This window comes from Kryptolebias marmoratus, linkage group LG1 (genome assembly GCF_001649575.2).
Source record: "Kryptolebias marmoratus isolate JLee-2015 linkage group LG1, ASM164957v2, whole genome shotgun sequence".
Lineage (NCBI taxonomy): Eukaryota > Metazoa > Chordata > Actinopteri > Cyprinodontiformes > Rivulidae > Kryptolebias > Kryptolebias marmoratus.
Genome location: NC_051430.1, coordinates 4,153,834 through 4,168,588, shown reverse-complemented (window position 1 = coordinate 4,168,588; position 14,755 = coordinate 4,153,834). Strand labels below are relative to the sequence as shown.

The 14,755-nt window shown below is 38.0% G+C and overlaps 1 protein-coding gene across 9 annotated transcripts in view; it reads left to right on the top strand.

Annotated features, from left to right (window-relative positions):
• The window catches only part of cacna1ba (calcium channel, voltage-dependent, N type, alpha 1B subunit, a), a 168,826-nt gene that overhangs the window by 62,664 nt on the left and 91,407 nt on the right, over positions 1-14,755 (top strand). For all 9 annotated transcript variants that reach the window (XM_017432700.3, XM_037976826.1, XM_037976825.1 and 6 more), the window contains exon 7: positions 4,869-4,972. In XM_017432700.3, coding sequence (XP_017288189.1) covers positions 4,869-4,972 — 104 coding nt within the window. The remainder of the gene's footprint in view (positions 1-4,868; positions 4,973-14,755) is intronic.

The following is a 14,755-nucleotide window of genomic DNA, read 5'->3' as shown; positions in this document are numbered from 1 at the left end:
CATGGTTAAAACACAACAACAGTTGTCATTAACAGGATGTTCTTAACACAACAAACTCTTAACGTGTCTCCTTTTTCAATAGTTTGTAGAGCAGACATTTACTAAAACATCAAACATCAGACAAAATTTTGCCAAAGACTGTCACAGTTTCACTGTTCCTGCTCACAGTTCCAGTGTTTCTCCATAGCCTAGTGCCACGCCCCCGTTGCCATGCCACCACAATCAATCTCATCAGCTTCACCTGTCACTACCCGTATTTAAGACCACGGCTCACAGTACTCCATTGCCAGATTATTGAAAGGTCTTCACTGAATAAATGTCCAGCGTTCCACAGTTCATGCCTGCCACGTTAACGAACCCTCGCCTGTACCTTGACCCTCGTCTCTTGCCTGCTCCTTGTCGGACTTTACATCGGACCCTGCTCTCTCTCTCTCTGGACTTCTCCCACTGGTTAGCGCTCTTCTGGTTCTATTTGCTGTCCTCTGATCTCCTGGTTCTCGACCCTCGCCTGTCCCCGAACTCTCGTTCCTGCCTGCCCCCCTTTTCAAGAGACTTTGCCTTAAAGACCCCAGTTAGCTTACCTTCCTGGAAGCTATCCTGTCCTCTCGCCGAAGCTCACGTCTGGGCCATAGGTAATCCTGCTAGCACTTTATCCACAATAAAACCCTTAAAACTTTGTCATTGTCTGCGTGTACTGAATTAAAACCTGCCAAGCCTTGCCACAGACATGAACTAATTAAAACAGGTCACAGCAGTTCAGTGCAGTTCGCCCACAGCAGAAGCCTTTAATGGCAGGAAGAATGCTCATAAATTGTTCATAAAAATGGCAAAATATGTTTAAATCAGATTTTATTTATTTATTATGATAAGAATTTTGTTGCCATTCACATGAAGGGACCATTATTTTTAGTACTCCAAAAAAAATGACTAACACAATGAAGCAAGACAGCAAAAATAAAATTATTTTAAGAGTTTAGGGAATTGCTAAGAGGAATGACTATAAGTAATTACTTTGAATGAGGACTTATCAAGATAAAACACAGCAACAAGTAATACTTTAATAATCTGAGGTGAAATAGTGATCATTTGTTTTGCTAAACCACAAGAACAAAGTTTGAATTTTAGGATTAATATTAATTCCTATTATTAATTATGTTTTCTGTTTCTCCATGCAAGCATTTAGAATACTTTAAATTATTTCAATAAATAGTTCACTTTGGAATTTGGTCAGATGTTATTAATTTTGCCAGGTTGTCGGGTTAATTAGGTTAGATGAAACATCAGATTGGACATAGATGTTATTTATCAATTTACATGAGTTAAAATGAAATGACCAGGCTCAAAGTCACTTCCTCTTTTATGTATTTCATCTCACAGAGTTATAAGTGCCTCACTGGATTAGAAGCTGTAGAGGGGGCAAACGTCACTTTGTCTTTGGGGATCTTGGAGGCTTCTCAGGCTTCAACAGGACTCCAACAAGGAGGCACGTTAAGGCCCAGAGCCCGTTAAGGGTCAGAAGTCAACAATCCATCCAAGCCATCTTAGGAGCGGTGATGATTGAAAGACAACTGAGACATTCAGACCTCGGGGTTGAGCAGAAAGACTTCATCTCACGCTGTCCAAAGATTCTTTTACTCAGTACAGACAAAACAGAAGAAGTTTGTTGAATAATTTCTCATATTGAATATTTGCACATGAAGAATGATCAGTAATACATTCTTATATTTCATAATCAAACAAACATATCACATTTCAGCAATGAATCATGTTTGTCTTCACAAGCCATAGGAAAGCATGAAAACAATTTGTGAAACTGATTAGAAGTCTACAAGTGTGTACACATGTCCCAGAACAATCAAGGATTTACTCTGATCAGAAGGAACTTTAGAGAGAACAGTTACTCAAAGATCACAGTAGGTCAGAGGTCAAGAGAAAGGGTCCTTCTTCATGCTACACAAACTTCTTTGGGGGTTGGTTGTTATGATGATGACAAATATTATTTGCTCAATGGCTAAATTATTTTAATTTACAAGCAAAATACATACAAAACACATACTGCATGTTACAGACAACACAAAAAGTCTTGATAAATAAATTCACAAAGTTTCAACCAGTAAAACACAGAGGCAACATCAGCTCACAGGATGGACAGCAGCATCACTAATAGAGACTGATGAGGTGAAAAGCTACATCATCGTATGAAGCCAAAGGCACCAAGCAGCTGTTAAACTGATGATTTAACATGGCTTTGCTGTGTTTACATGTGGTGACAGATGAATCTACCTGCTTCCCCTGTGACTGAGACAGACAGAGGAGGGTGTGTAGTTTGTTCAGCATGATGGACGAGCTTTTATTCTTCCTGTGGGACAGTTTGAGTCCTGCTACTGTCTGCAATCTTTTTGTTCTGTTGCACCTGATTTTTGACTTGATTTTCTCTTTGACTTGAGTTAATGCAAACAAATAAATAAATACATCAATAAAAATAACATCCCACTCCCTCACAAAATACAGCATTAGAGGAAGATCAACTGAGCTATTATATATTTAGATATATAGATGTCAGACATATATGAGACATATATGTTGCAGCTTTGCATCTCTTTAACCTAAGAAAATACAAATATTACTGACTAATTCTTGTCAGTGAACTCTTGCTGCACTTTTTTGCATTTTATTGTCTCATAAACAATACAGGATAGACAGTTTGTTTACCAGCATCTGATGTTGCCAAGCAACCACCTGTGCTACCAGGTCCAGGCTGCCAGTCAGCACGAGCACACGTTAAACTGTTACACCACCACTTTGCTCACATCATTGATGTGACAACTAACTCTTGCCTGTAGCTTTCATCCTACCAGAAAGCAAAGTTCACCAAACCAAGACACTACAGATCTTGTAGACTCCTGTCTCTCCATCTTTTCTGTTGGGTAGTCCATGTTGGTGGTCTCTATCCTGCTACTGCAAAACCGGTTACAATAAGAAAACCAGTTAATATAATCTCCACAAAAATACTCCAGTATATAATTTCCCTTCTTTAGAGGAAACTAGTTCAATGTTCTGACTTGTTCTTGAAGATCCTAATTGTTTTGATTTAAATCTTTTCTTCACAACAACAACAAAATGGCAATTTTCTCGACAGCACAGTTGAAGGTGAACTGAAATCAAATCTAAAAATATTGACATTTCATGAATGTTATTTAGTCAAACACATTCACACATCATTGCAGGGACCTAAAACTTAAATAACTTGTTTTTAGCATTTTAGTCAATAATTTCCGGGTAATTTGGGAGGTGGAGTTGCTGGCCAGGAAGGCTGCTACTGACTGGTTGTTTATAGTGGAAATAAAAGAAGAAGCCTTTTCTGTAAATGAAGAAATACCGGAAGACTTTGTGGGAGTAATGGATAAGCAACTATACCTGTATGAACCTGAACCAACGGCTGGATCTCTGTAATCAGATGAAAACGCTTCAGATTTGGATTCTGATAATCACCAGGACCATCATGGCCGACAAAACATTGTGCATAACAATTGAGTTGGGAACATGTAACAGTGAGAACCAATTACCCCCAGATCATTGTCATGACATCAGTACACGACGCTGCAAGTCAACAGAAAGACGGCAGGAGAGAGCTAACGTTGCTAACTCAAAGCCAACTTGAAGCTAACTCGATGCTAACTCGTTAATAAACGTGATCGTGTTTGAGAGTATCGTTCATGCACTTTCACACCAGAGTAAACTAATCAACAGCAGTATTAGACTATGACATTAGTTTAATCACACATGGATTGTCTGTATATTTTCATCAATAACAAACTGATCTCAGGCTGTCGGCCTGTAAGCAGCTCAGACCTTTTAATGACAGCGTGTCTTCACAACGTCATGTTTGAAGTTAAACTTCCTGTTTCTCGTCTTCTTCTCTGTGGCGATGTCCTCATCTCTATTTGCCTTTCTTTTAAAATTAAAAAATGTCCTGTTAGTTTAGTGTGAAGCCAGTCCACTGCCTTAACAAGGGTCGAAGCAGTGCTTCTCTTTGAAGTGGTCCAAACCAGAGTTCTTATAGTAATTCCCACATTGGAGCCAAAAAATGAAACTCCAGTCGTATTTTCTAGCCTGTTCAAACAATTAATTCCAACGTACTGAACTATGTTGTACCAGTATTCATCCACTCACTGTTGAATTCATGAATGCTCATAAACCTCAGCGGCTCTGTGGACGTCACACATCATCTATATACTTTTTTTTTTTAAATTTTACAACAACCATATTTTATGATTTTCTTTCAACTGAGATTGGCTTTAAACCACTTCAGTTCAGCTTTAAATTGTTTCAAGCATTAGCCATGTTGATTTTGAACATATCAACTAGTTTTACATAGATGCTTAAGCTGGGGTAAACTATATGACATATATGATGAGGCTCCCCCTCCCAGAAAATGCATTTTAGAGCCTGAAAGTTGGGACAACACAGTTTAACTCTAAAGTCAATTAGAGCACCTGGAACAACGGTGGACTTGGTCTCTGACGCCCCTGAAGGGCCCGAACTCTACTGAGCAGGGCTTCATGTTGGACAATGACTTAGAGGTGAGACAAGCTCCTCAGGCAGCTCAGTTATGGATTGAAGAATATAGAAAAAAATATTTTTTTCTGCTTTTGGGCGGAGCATTGCCCAAAAGTTAAAACTAATCCATTTTTGTGACATTTTCAAAGACATGGATCTCTACATTACAGACAAATTTTCAGAGACACACTAACACACTGTTTTGGATAATTGTTTAAGTAGAAAATACACACACTAAATCACCTCTACTTGCACCAGCACTGCAAAAATAATGCTTTTTTTCTTTGTCTGTCTCTCTGTGTGTTCAGGCCAATGATGCCACAGGGAACACGTGGAACTGGCTGTACTTCATCCCCCTCATTATTATTGGTTCCTTCTTCATGCTCAACCTGGTGCTAGGTGTCCTGTCAGGGTGAGTACAAACTGTGGGCGTGGCCTGAGCAGATTAAGATTTACCAACATCCTGTGTATTCCAACTAAGCTGTAACCCACTCTCAAATAAATAAGCTTTTCTTTGCTTCAGAATGCAATTAAGTTTTTTATATAGCTCCAATGTACAACAAATGTCATCTCAGGGCATTGCACAGAAACATTCACATACATAAAATACCAAATAGTAAAAGTTATCTATCTAAGGAAGCCAGCAGATTGTGTTGAATCTTCATTTTGTCACAGTCTCCCTTCCTGAGAAGCACATTAGCGACAGTGGAAAGGAAAAACTCCCTTTTAACTGGAAGAAACCTCCAGCAGAACCAGGCTGTGGCAAGCAGCCATTTGCGTAGACCAGCTGGGCTTAGAGAGGATAGAAAAGAGACACAGACAAACACAGAATGATTGGTCCAGGTTTAGTTTATGTTGGAAGAAAGACAAAGACAAACACATCATAATGATAGACATAATCATAAATACAAATATGGAGAATAGAGAGGGTAAAGACAGCAGCAGAGTAAGGAAATGTGGTCAGTTTGTCCTCCAGCAGTCTAAGTCTATAGCAGCAGAACTTGGGGATAGCTCAGGAAACCCAATTTAACCCTAACTATAGGACTGATCAAAAAGGAAAGTCTTAAGTCTGGTCTTAAAAGTAGACAGGGTGTCAGCCTCACAGACAGAAACTGGCAGTTGGTTCCACAAGAGAGGAGCCTGAGAACTGAAAGCTTTTAGAAACTCTAGGAACCACAAGTAAACCTGCAGTCTGAGAGCAAAGTGCTCTGTTAGGAAAATATGGAACAATAAGATCTTTAATATAAGATGGAGCTTGGTTGTTGAAAACTTTGTATGTTAGAAGTAAGATTTCAAATTCTATTCTGAATTTGACAGGGAGACACTGGAGAGAAGCTAAAGCTGGAGAAATCTGATCTCTCCTCCTAACTCTCATCAGAACTCTGGCTGCAACATTTAGGATCAACTGAAGACTTTTTAAAGTTTCCTGGACACCCAGATAATAAAGAATTACAATAGTCCAGCCTAGATGTGCTAATTGCATGGACCTGTTTTTCTGCATCATTTTGAGACAGGATGTTGGTTTACAACTATAACCTGTTTTCTGCTACATTTCCATCTTTATGTATTTTGCTTTGCACAATGAATGTGAGCAGTAGAAAAAAGATGGATCATCTGTTCTCAAGGATATCACAGATTCAACTCTTATTTACATACTGCTTGCTCCAAACAAAAAAGCAATTTTAAGTACTTTATATAAACAAATTCAGCTGTTCCACATGTTCATCTGAACAGTTTTGGTTAGATCCGTTCAAATAGATTTTGGATTAACTTGCTGTTTTTTAACATCCACTGTGACGGGTCAGAATTTGATGGTGTGTGTTTTTGTTGCCTACTGCTGAAGGTGAAACGGTGATAATGGCTTTGTCTTTGTGTGTGTAGGTGTGTGCAAGTGTGTGTTTGTTTGTTGTGGGGTTTTATTGAAACTCTCAGATAGTAACTATGGAAGTACACCTACTACTGATTAACTCAACCCAATTGAAGATGTCCACCACAGTTAAGTAACCTATAATTGATCAGTTTTACAGATATTGAGCAAATATTTGGTGTGGTAGTAGCTGCACATCATCCTCAGCTGTACTCCAATATGTACCACCTCGCAAGATCTTGCATGAGATTGCTTTGCTTTTTGTTTATGAAGCATAAATACCAACGTATATTATTGACAACTCTTCTGTAAGGAAGTTTAACACAAACAGTATATTTTCATTTGTACAGAAATGGGAAATTTTACTTTTGTGTAACCTGCAACCAGACATATTTAGAGATTTGGCGGTCCTTCAGAGTTTGTGCTTCACATGTCTTTACTAATTTAGGTGGATTCCACATCTGTGGAAGAACCTATAAAAAATGAATTAGGTTGTATTAAAACATAATTCCTTGTTATTTTTCTGCTGTAGCATGTTCAGACCTGATAAAGCATCGGGTGTTCATAGTGTTGCAGTGTGATTGTGTGTTATACTCTTCCTCATATAGAAAACAATACCAATAGTCAGCACTGATTTAGGTTTACCATCACCATTACACGGAGCATCATGGGAGAGATCTGTTTTTATTGCATCTTATGTAATATTACTTTTCTGTTAATATTAACTTTCTACAGCAACACCAGTGTCTGTCCTCTGAATATGAGGACCATTTGTAATGTATCTGATTAAATCTTTTTTTTAAGACATCTGTTATTTTGCTTGAGTACACTCACACATCTCCCAGAAAACAATTTCTTTTATTAGTTTGTTTGAAAAACAAGGTGAAATACTTTAACAAATGCCACTTTGAAACAATGATTTTTTTTCTCTTTTAATAGTTTCTCTTATAATAGTTTTGTTTTTCCTCTGCAAAATGCTTTTCTGATGAATGACGGTAAAACTAAAGCTATCAATAAGCAAATAATCAGGATTAAAAAATCTATCTAATATTCTTTCATATTGTCTTGAACATCCGATTACCATCAGTCCTTCCAAAAAGCCAACAATTTTCAGAAATTGTCCTCAAAACCTGCTGAATTTCTGGCTCTACAGACAGCCTCCCAGCCTTGTTCCAAAGCCAGGAAAATGCATTTCTGATGTTCTAAAGTTCACATTTTTCTGGGGACGGGCTGATGGCCTTGCACCTTTGGTGCTTTTCCCAGTGGATGGTTGGCCCCCTACTTTTTCTAAATATCTTACTACTCCTAAAACCTTTGAACCTCCTGTGACAGATCTTGGGGCATTTTAATTTTGTGACATCTTGTGTAACAAGTTCTTGGTACATTCCTGCCTACTACATCACATTTAGGCTCAGAATTAGTAAAATTGACTGAGTTACAGCCATTTTTGTGTTTGATAAAGTTGTTTGGTTTTGCCGCCCATCTTGGATGGGATTGACTCCACTATATAATCATAAAAGGGGCATTGTTGGAGCAATTAAGTGAGCAAAGAAACAAATAAAAACCTGACAATGTCAAAGATTTGGTGCAGAACATCTGTCCTATATTATGTTGGATCTGTGTTTCTTTGATTTTTATCATTGCACTTCAGAAAATTTTTTTTTTTTTTATTGTGGCTCAGTCCTACTACATGTTAATTTTATATTCTCTACCTTCTGATCTCCACAGACACAGTGTTTAATCTACACAAAGAAAGACTTTAGAGGACCCCCTCTTCCCCTCTTCTGTCATCACTGTGTCCTGTTTTCTCTACAGTTGTCAGAAGGCTTTGCAGCTACCTGTGAAGTGGAAGGTCATGAATGCTGTCTGGCAGGGCTGTGAGGGGGCCATGCCACTGTTTAAATGCCATAATCTGAAGTTGAGATGAGGCGGGGGTGGTGGCATAGGGGAAGGTTAGACACATTCACAAAGCTTTTATCCTCTTTTATCCTGGACAAGGAGGTTTTTAAAACAGTTGCACCCTGACCAACTGTTTAGACAAATCTCACATATCTTCATCTAATCTAAGTTGTTCGTCAAACCAATTTGACTCAGCATCTTGAATGTGTCAGATAAAACAGATACTTTTAGTATTTTTTTACTTTTTTAGATGTTGAAAACAATAATTTGACCAATAATCACTCTTGTACTGCTTTTCTTTATCATTTATTTTCCATTTAAAGCCAAAGAAACTGTGCAAAATGTGAAATAGAAATGGAGAAAAAATGTAAAAAAAAAAAAACCCATACATTTTTATGGCTTATGTTGCCTAGGAATATTCTACTGTGTAACAGACTGAATTAATGGTCTCAGTTTTAGGGTAAAATTGAATTGATTCAACCAGTTCATGCCAGATAAATATCAGCTGATGTTCTTTTATTTGCCGTAAATATCATTCAATGCCAATGTTGGATTGTGATGTCTCTGCATCAATGATTTTAGACATTAGCTTGTTGTTGTTTTGTTTGCAAACTTAACAATAAGATAACAGAGAGCAGGAGAGGGCATAATTTGTGAATTAGTGAAAGGTCAAATGAAATAAAATATTCATGTTTTTCTTTTAGCTAAACACCTCCATAAAACATTCCAGTGTCCAATTTCTCTGATTTAAAAGTTATTGACTTGTTTTGAGAGAGTTTGTGTGAAAATCCTGAAATAGGGAAAATGTTACCATCCTTGGTTGGTGATGTCATCAGCGTTATAGCCAGCTGTGATAGAAGTGACAGATGTAGGACACAGAGGAGCTTATGGTTGCATTGTTTATCAGTGAAAATAGAAGCAATAGAAGAAGCAAGTTTTCTTACCAAGAGTGCCAGTTAGAAAATGTGTTATTTTTTGGTCTAGAGTGATGCCATTGAGAACTTGAGCCCCACATTTCACAAGGGGAACCCCCAAGCTTTACAATGATGTCACACAGTCTTCAAGCAGAGAAAAACGGGAACTAACAGGATTAAAATTAAAAGGCTTATTTCTGAAAGCATACTTGTTAGAAAACTTAAATTCAAAGGTAGATTAGGAAGATTATGTGCTATTCTAGGTCATTTGATTGCTAGATGATATGGATACATTTTTTTACTAATCTCATTTATGGCAAAAATTCATATTTTCACTTATTTTTCACTGCACACTGAGCGCATTACAACTCATTTTATATTTACCACATCAAACTCCATCTCTAAACTGGCTGTGTGCACTGCGACTGCCTCAATTACTTCCTCCTCATTAGAGTTCTGGGTGTGGAGAATCTCCTGATACCCAAATCAATACACTGTCACTATATTTGTTCATCAAATTGATCTCATGATTATCAGGTCTACATACCTCTAACACATGTTCGCCTTCGTTCTCATCTTTTCGGCGTCTCGTTCTCTGTGGAGACCACCTCTCTATCTGACTTCTTTTTGTAATTAAAGATAGTCGGAATGGCTCCTGGCAAAGGTTCTTGCTTTTTTACATGAAGTCAACGGACTGTAATATTGAAAGTTTGTACTTCAGATACTCTTCATCAAAAGATTCACTGCACAGTCAGCCACCCGCCTTTGGGTTATAATTTTCACTCCGGATCTTAGCTAACCACATCTATTGAACTATCTTGTCCTACGGGAAGCTGAAGAATGAAGCATTCATTGTAGTTTTGAGATGGATTACACAATTAATTGCAACACAGTGAACCATTTCACCCCTACACTAGCCGTGTTTGTTATTCACTTCCTTGTTTGCGTTCCTGTTTGGCTCAGGATACGTCACACTTCTGAGTGATCACAGAAAATGCCAAAGAAACCCTAGCATTTTTTTATCTTTTATTATCATTTTAAATTAGTATGAATTTTTTAAAATGTTCCCTTCTAGCTTTGATAAACAACTGAGAAACTCTATACTAGCAGATGACACACCACCCAAACTAGGACAGGAAAGGTGGTTCTGGTCTTTTATATACCCCCAGTTTACCAAGATATTGTGAACTTTGCTCCTTTTATTTTGAGAAAGCACAAGTTGACTGGTTCACCAAGTATAGACCAACGATTATCAACATTAGTGCTCAGAAGCGGGTCCCAAAGGGACACTAGAAGTTGATGCTCTGACAGGCCAGGGGTCACAGGACCTGTAGTGTGCTTCTTCTGTTTTTACTCCAAGAAGGAATAATGAAGACCAGAATCCTGCTGTTGGTTCTGATCTGGCCTGTGAACACAGACCTTATTGGAAAAAAGCTCCAGTTTTTTCTCATCTGTCCAAAAGACATTTTCCCAGAAGCTTTGTGGCTTGTAAACATGCATTTAGGTAAATTCCAGTCTTGCTTTTTTATGATTTGGTCTCCTCCTTGGTCTTCCATTAAGTCCACTTCAGCTCAAACAGTGACTGATGATGGGATCTGACATGTATGACCCCTGACTTTGGAGTTCACCTCTGATCTCTTTGGAAGTTGTTCTGGACTCTTTGGTTACCATCATATTATCTGTCTCTTTAATTTGTCATCACTTTTCCTCTTGAGTCCATGTTCGGGGAGGTTGGCTCCAGTCCTGAGGACCTTAAACTTCTGAATAATCTGTGCAGCTGTAGTCTCAGGAGCATCAAGCTGATTGGAGATGGTCTTATAGTCTCTATCTTTAACATGTTTTCAGGGATTTTCTTTCTAAGCTCCTGAGACAACTCTGTCCTCAGCTTGTTCAGTGTGGTACACATTATGATACCGTACAGCCCTGTGACTACTTTCCACCCTTCAAACAGGCAGACTGACTGATTACAGGACTGAAGACACCTGTGATGCTGGTTACTGGACACATCTTAGTTTAACATGTCCCTGTGGACACTTTAGTTTAAATCTATTTTAGGAGTACCATTCTTTTTTTTCAAGGACAGTTTCATTGTTTTGTTTAAAAAGAATCTTGTAAACCAAAATTCCCTTTGTTTTACTTTTGTCAGTTCCAAGTTACTTGTGAGTTTTTCTTTCTTTAACAAGACTACAAACAAATTTGACTGTCTGTATGTGTGTGTCCTCACTTAAAAGCAATTTGCCTGAGTGTATGGGAAAGGAATTATGTTAATGCTGAAGGCAATTTTTTTCCACCTAATGTCCCACACATTCATTTCTGTTTGGTCATTTTTGACCGAGAAAAACTGGTGTACAAAACTTAAAGCATTCAAAATGTTATGAAAAATTTACAATTTATTGTGTTTGTTCAGATGCATTGTCAAAGTCATAAAATCTTATGTCAATCAGATAAAAAGAAATATCTTGTCTGAAAGAAAACAATAAAATGGTGAAGTTGAACAAAACACACTAAGGATTAAACTACATTTTGACTACTGTTTTTCATGTGGCAGGGTACATGCTTTTGCTGAAAGACTATGTTCACATACGTATGTGGTGGTAATATTACCATGCTGATGTGATTTGAATGTGCAGCACTGCAAGCAGTAGTTGCTGAGAGAAAGAGAGTGTGTCAAAACACTGCAAAATCCACGCTGCAACTCTTTCTGCCTTCACATAAACCTTGTCCTGCAACCAGCAAATGGCTGTACTGCACACTACAGTTACATTTTGACACACTGCAGACATTCACAAAGCAACGAGAAGGCAGGCAGACTGCCACTGCAATGCAGGATGGTGCTTCTCTCTCCATTGTTGAGGAGACACACCAATCACTGAGCAGGGGTGTGTGTGTGTGTGTGTGTGTGTGTGTGTGTGTGTGTGTGTGTGTGGACTGGAACTCCTTCACTCTGTTGTGGTTTTCCCCAGCTCCATCTTTCTTTATACAGTAGGTCTCAAGCTCTTTTCTTTCCTCTCTTACACCCCCCATCTCCCGCCCTCTCTGGCTCATCTCCTGCAGATCTCATTTCCCACTCAGCTTGTTTAAACTGGAATGACTTAATCCCTACTAGTGCTTTGGAAAAGCAGGACAGGAGAACAGGAAATGAAGTTCTCAGCTGTGACAATGAGAAAAAGAGTGGTGTTGCAAAAGCAGTTATGTAAATTGTATACTAAATAAAAATATTTACATACACATGTACCTTCATTTTTTTGTCTATATTTTATCACCACACAGACACACACACACACACACACACACACACACACACACACACACACACACACACACACACACACACACACACACAGTTTTAAAGAATATAATATCCAACTCCAGGAGAGTCTCCTTTGCAGCACTAGTCTTTGGCTAGAACAGATATCAGAGTGAAGGACTGCTCACAGAGGACTCTTTACTATCAGCCCCCTCTGTCAAAAATAAGGCTTGTGAAAATAACTTATTTAGGGTCTAATCTGCATAGTTATGCTGGCTAATATTATTAACTTTATGTTTGGAGTGTCAAGATGTTGTTGCAAAATAGGACCCCAGAATGCAGACTCAGACAAGCTCTCGATGAAAGGAACAAAGAGATTTAAAAAAGGCTGGTGTGGCAGCAACACAAAGAAACTAACCATGTTAAATACGGAAACGCTGACAGGGCAGCCAAAGACACAAGGGGCTCAGAGGGAACCAGCATACATACAAACAGCATGACCTGGATGGTCCCTCTCCATCTTATAATATGGAGAATATGGCATTGATGGTTTCTAAAAAGAATTTCAAATTTTGATTCATCTGACCACAGAACTCAGTCCATTTTAAATGAGCTTTGGCCCAGAGAAGACAGCCTTTCTGGATGGGGTTCACTTCTGGCTTCTTCTTGCATGTGAGCATTGCCCAAAGGTCAGGAACATCCAGCATTGACTTTCATCCTTTTCCTTTGCTAGCAGAGATTTCTGCAAATTCTTCACATTTTCATGATATTCTGAACAGCAAACAATGTGATATTGAAAGTCTTTACAATTTTCATTTGAGGAACATTATTTTGAAAATTTCCACTCTTTTTAGACTTAGTTTTTTGCAGACTGCCCATCTTTACTTCTGAGAAATTCAGCCTCTCTAAAATGCTCTTTTTATACCCAGTCCTCTAACTAACTTGTTCCCAATGAACCTAGTTTGTTGCAAATTGATCTTGCATTTGTTTTTATTCATACCACTTACCGTTACAGCCTTTTGTTGCCTCTACCCACTTTTTTGAGATGTGCTGTTGCCATTAAAAAAGAAAATGTACCTTTTTTTCCTAAAAATGGTACAATTTCATAGATTAAACATTTGATGTGATTACTATGTTCCATTGTGAAAAAAATCTAAATTTGTAAATTATTGCATTGCATTTTTATTTACATTTTACAAAATGTTCTACCCTTTTTAGTATTGGGGTTGTGTAGTAAATTACTATTTGTCTTCTCCTGTGTTGCTATTTCATTTTCTTATGATTAATATTGTGTATTTCAGGCTTTCTTTTCTGTTCTTTTTGTTCAAAATAAATACAATCAAATAATAAATTCAATTAATCAATTAATTATTAGTAATAATTTAGTACAAAAGCTGCTTTAGTTGGTTATTAACAAAGATGGACTGAGAATCTTCATTGTTTTACAAACTTGTAAAGAAAAATAATAACAAAAATAAAAACCTTCAAAAGCCATTTTTTCTTAATAATATGGCAGGCATTTCTCTATTGTTTTGCTGTACGTTGAACATTTTTAAAGTGTGAAATGTAGTAAGCAATTTAGTTTGAGGCAAGGCTCAAAGTTGAGTCTAACTGCAACACCTGACAGAACCAGATGAACAAAACTGTACAAATCTTTTTAAAGTTCTACTTAAATGTTTACTCTGCAGAAGCAAAGCTTTGTGTAAACTTGATCTAGAGGAAAAGCCAACAGTACTCAGAAACATCTGCAGCTGACCATCACACAGTGGAAGGGACGTTTGGGATCAGCTAAATCAGTATTCATGAACTTTTTAAGAAGAACTGGACACTGTGTGCTCTCGACCAAAAAGATCCAACCAAATCATTCTCAGCAAAAATTAAAAGAAATTCTCTTCATCATTAATGAAGAGAACTACAGCAGAGATTTTGAAGCTGCAAATGCTGCATTCAAGACCACACTCACTACACTCACTCTCCTAACAATAGAGGCTTGTTAGGGTCATTGCTTGTCTGACTCACTGATGGGCCACTCTGGTCACATGAGTGTTGATTGGAGTGAAACTGACTGGGGATCAGGCCTAAAACTAGAATCTGAGACCTCCTCCTCTGTTTGATGTTGGTTTCTCCTTTTTGACATAAATGGCTTCTTTTACCCCCCTCTCAAACCATCTGTCTTCTCGGTCCAAAACATGAACATTTTGGTCCTCAAAGGAGTGTCCCTTATCCTTGAGGTGTAGGTGAACCGCTGAGTCCTGTCCCGAAGAGGTG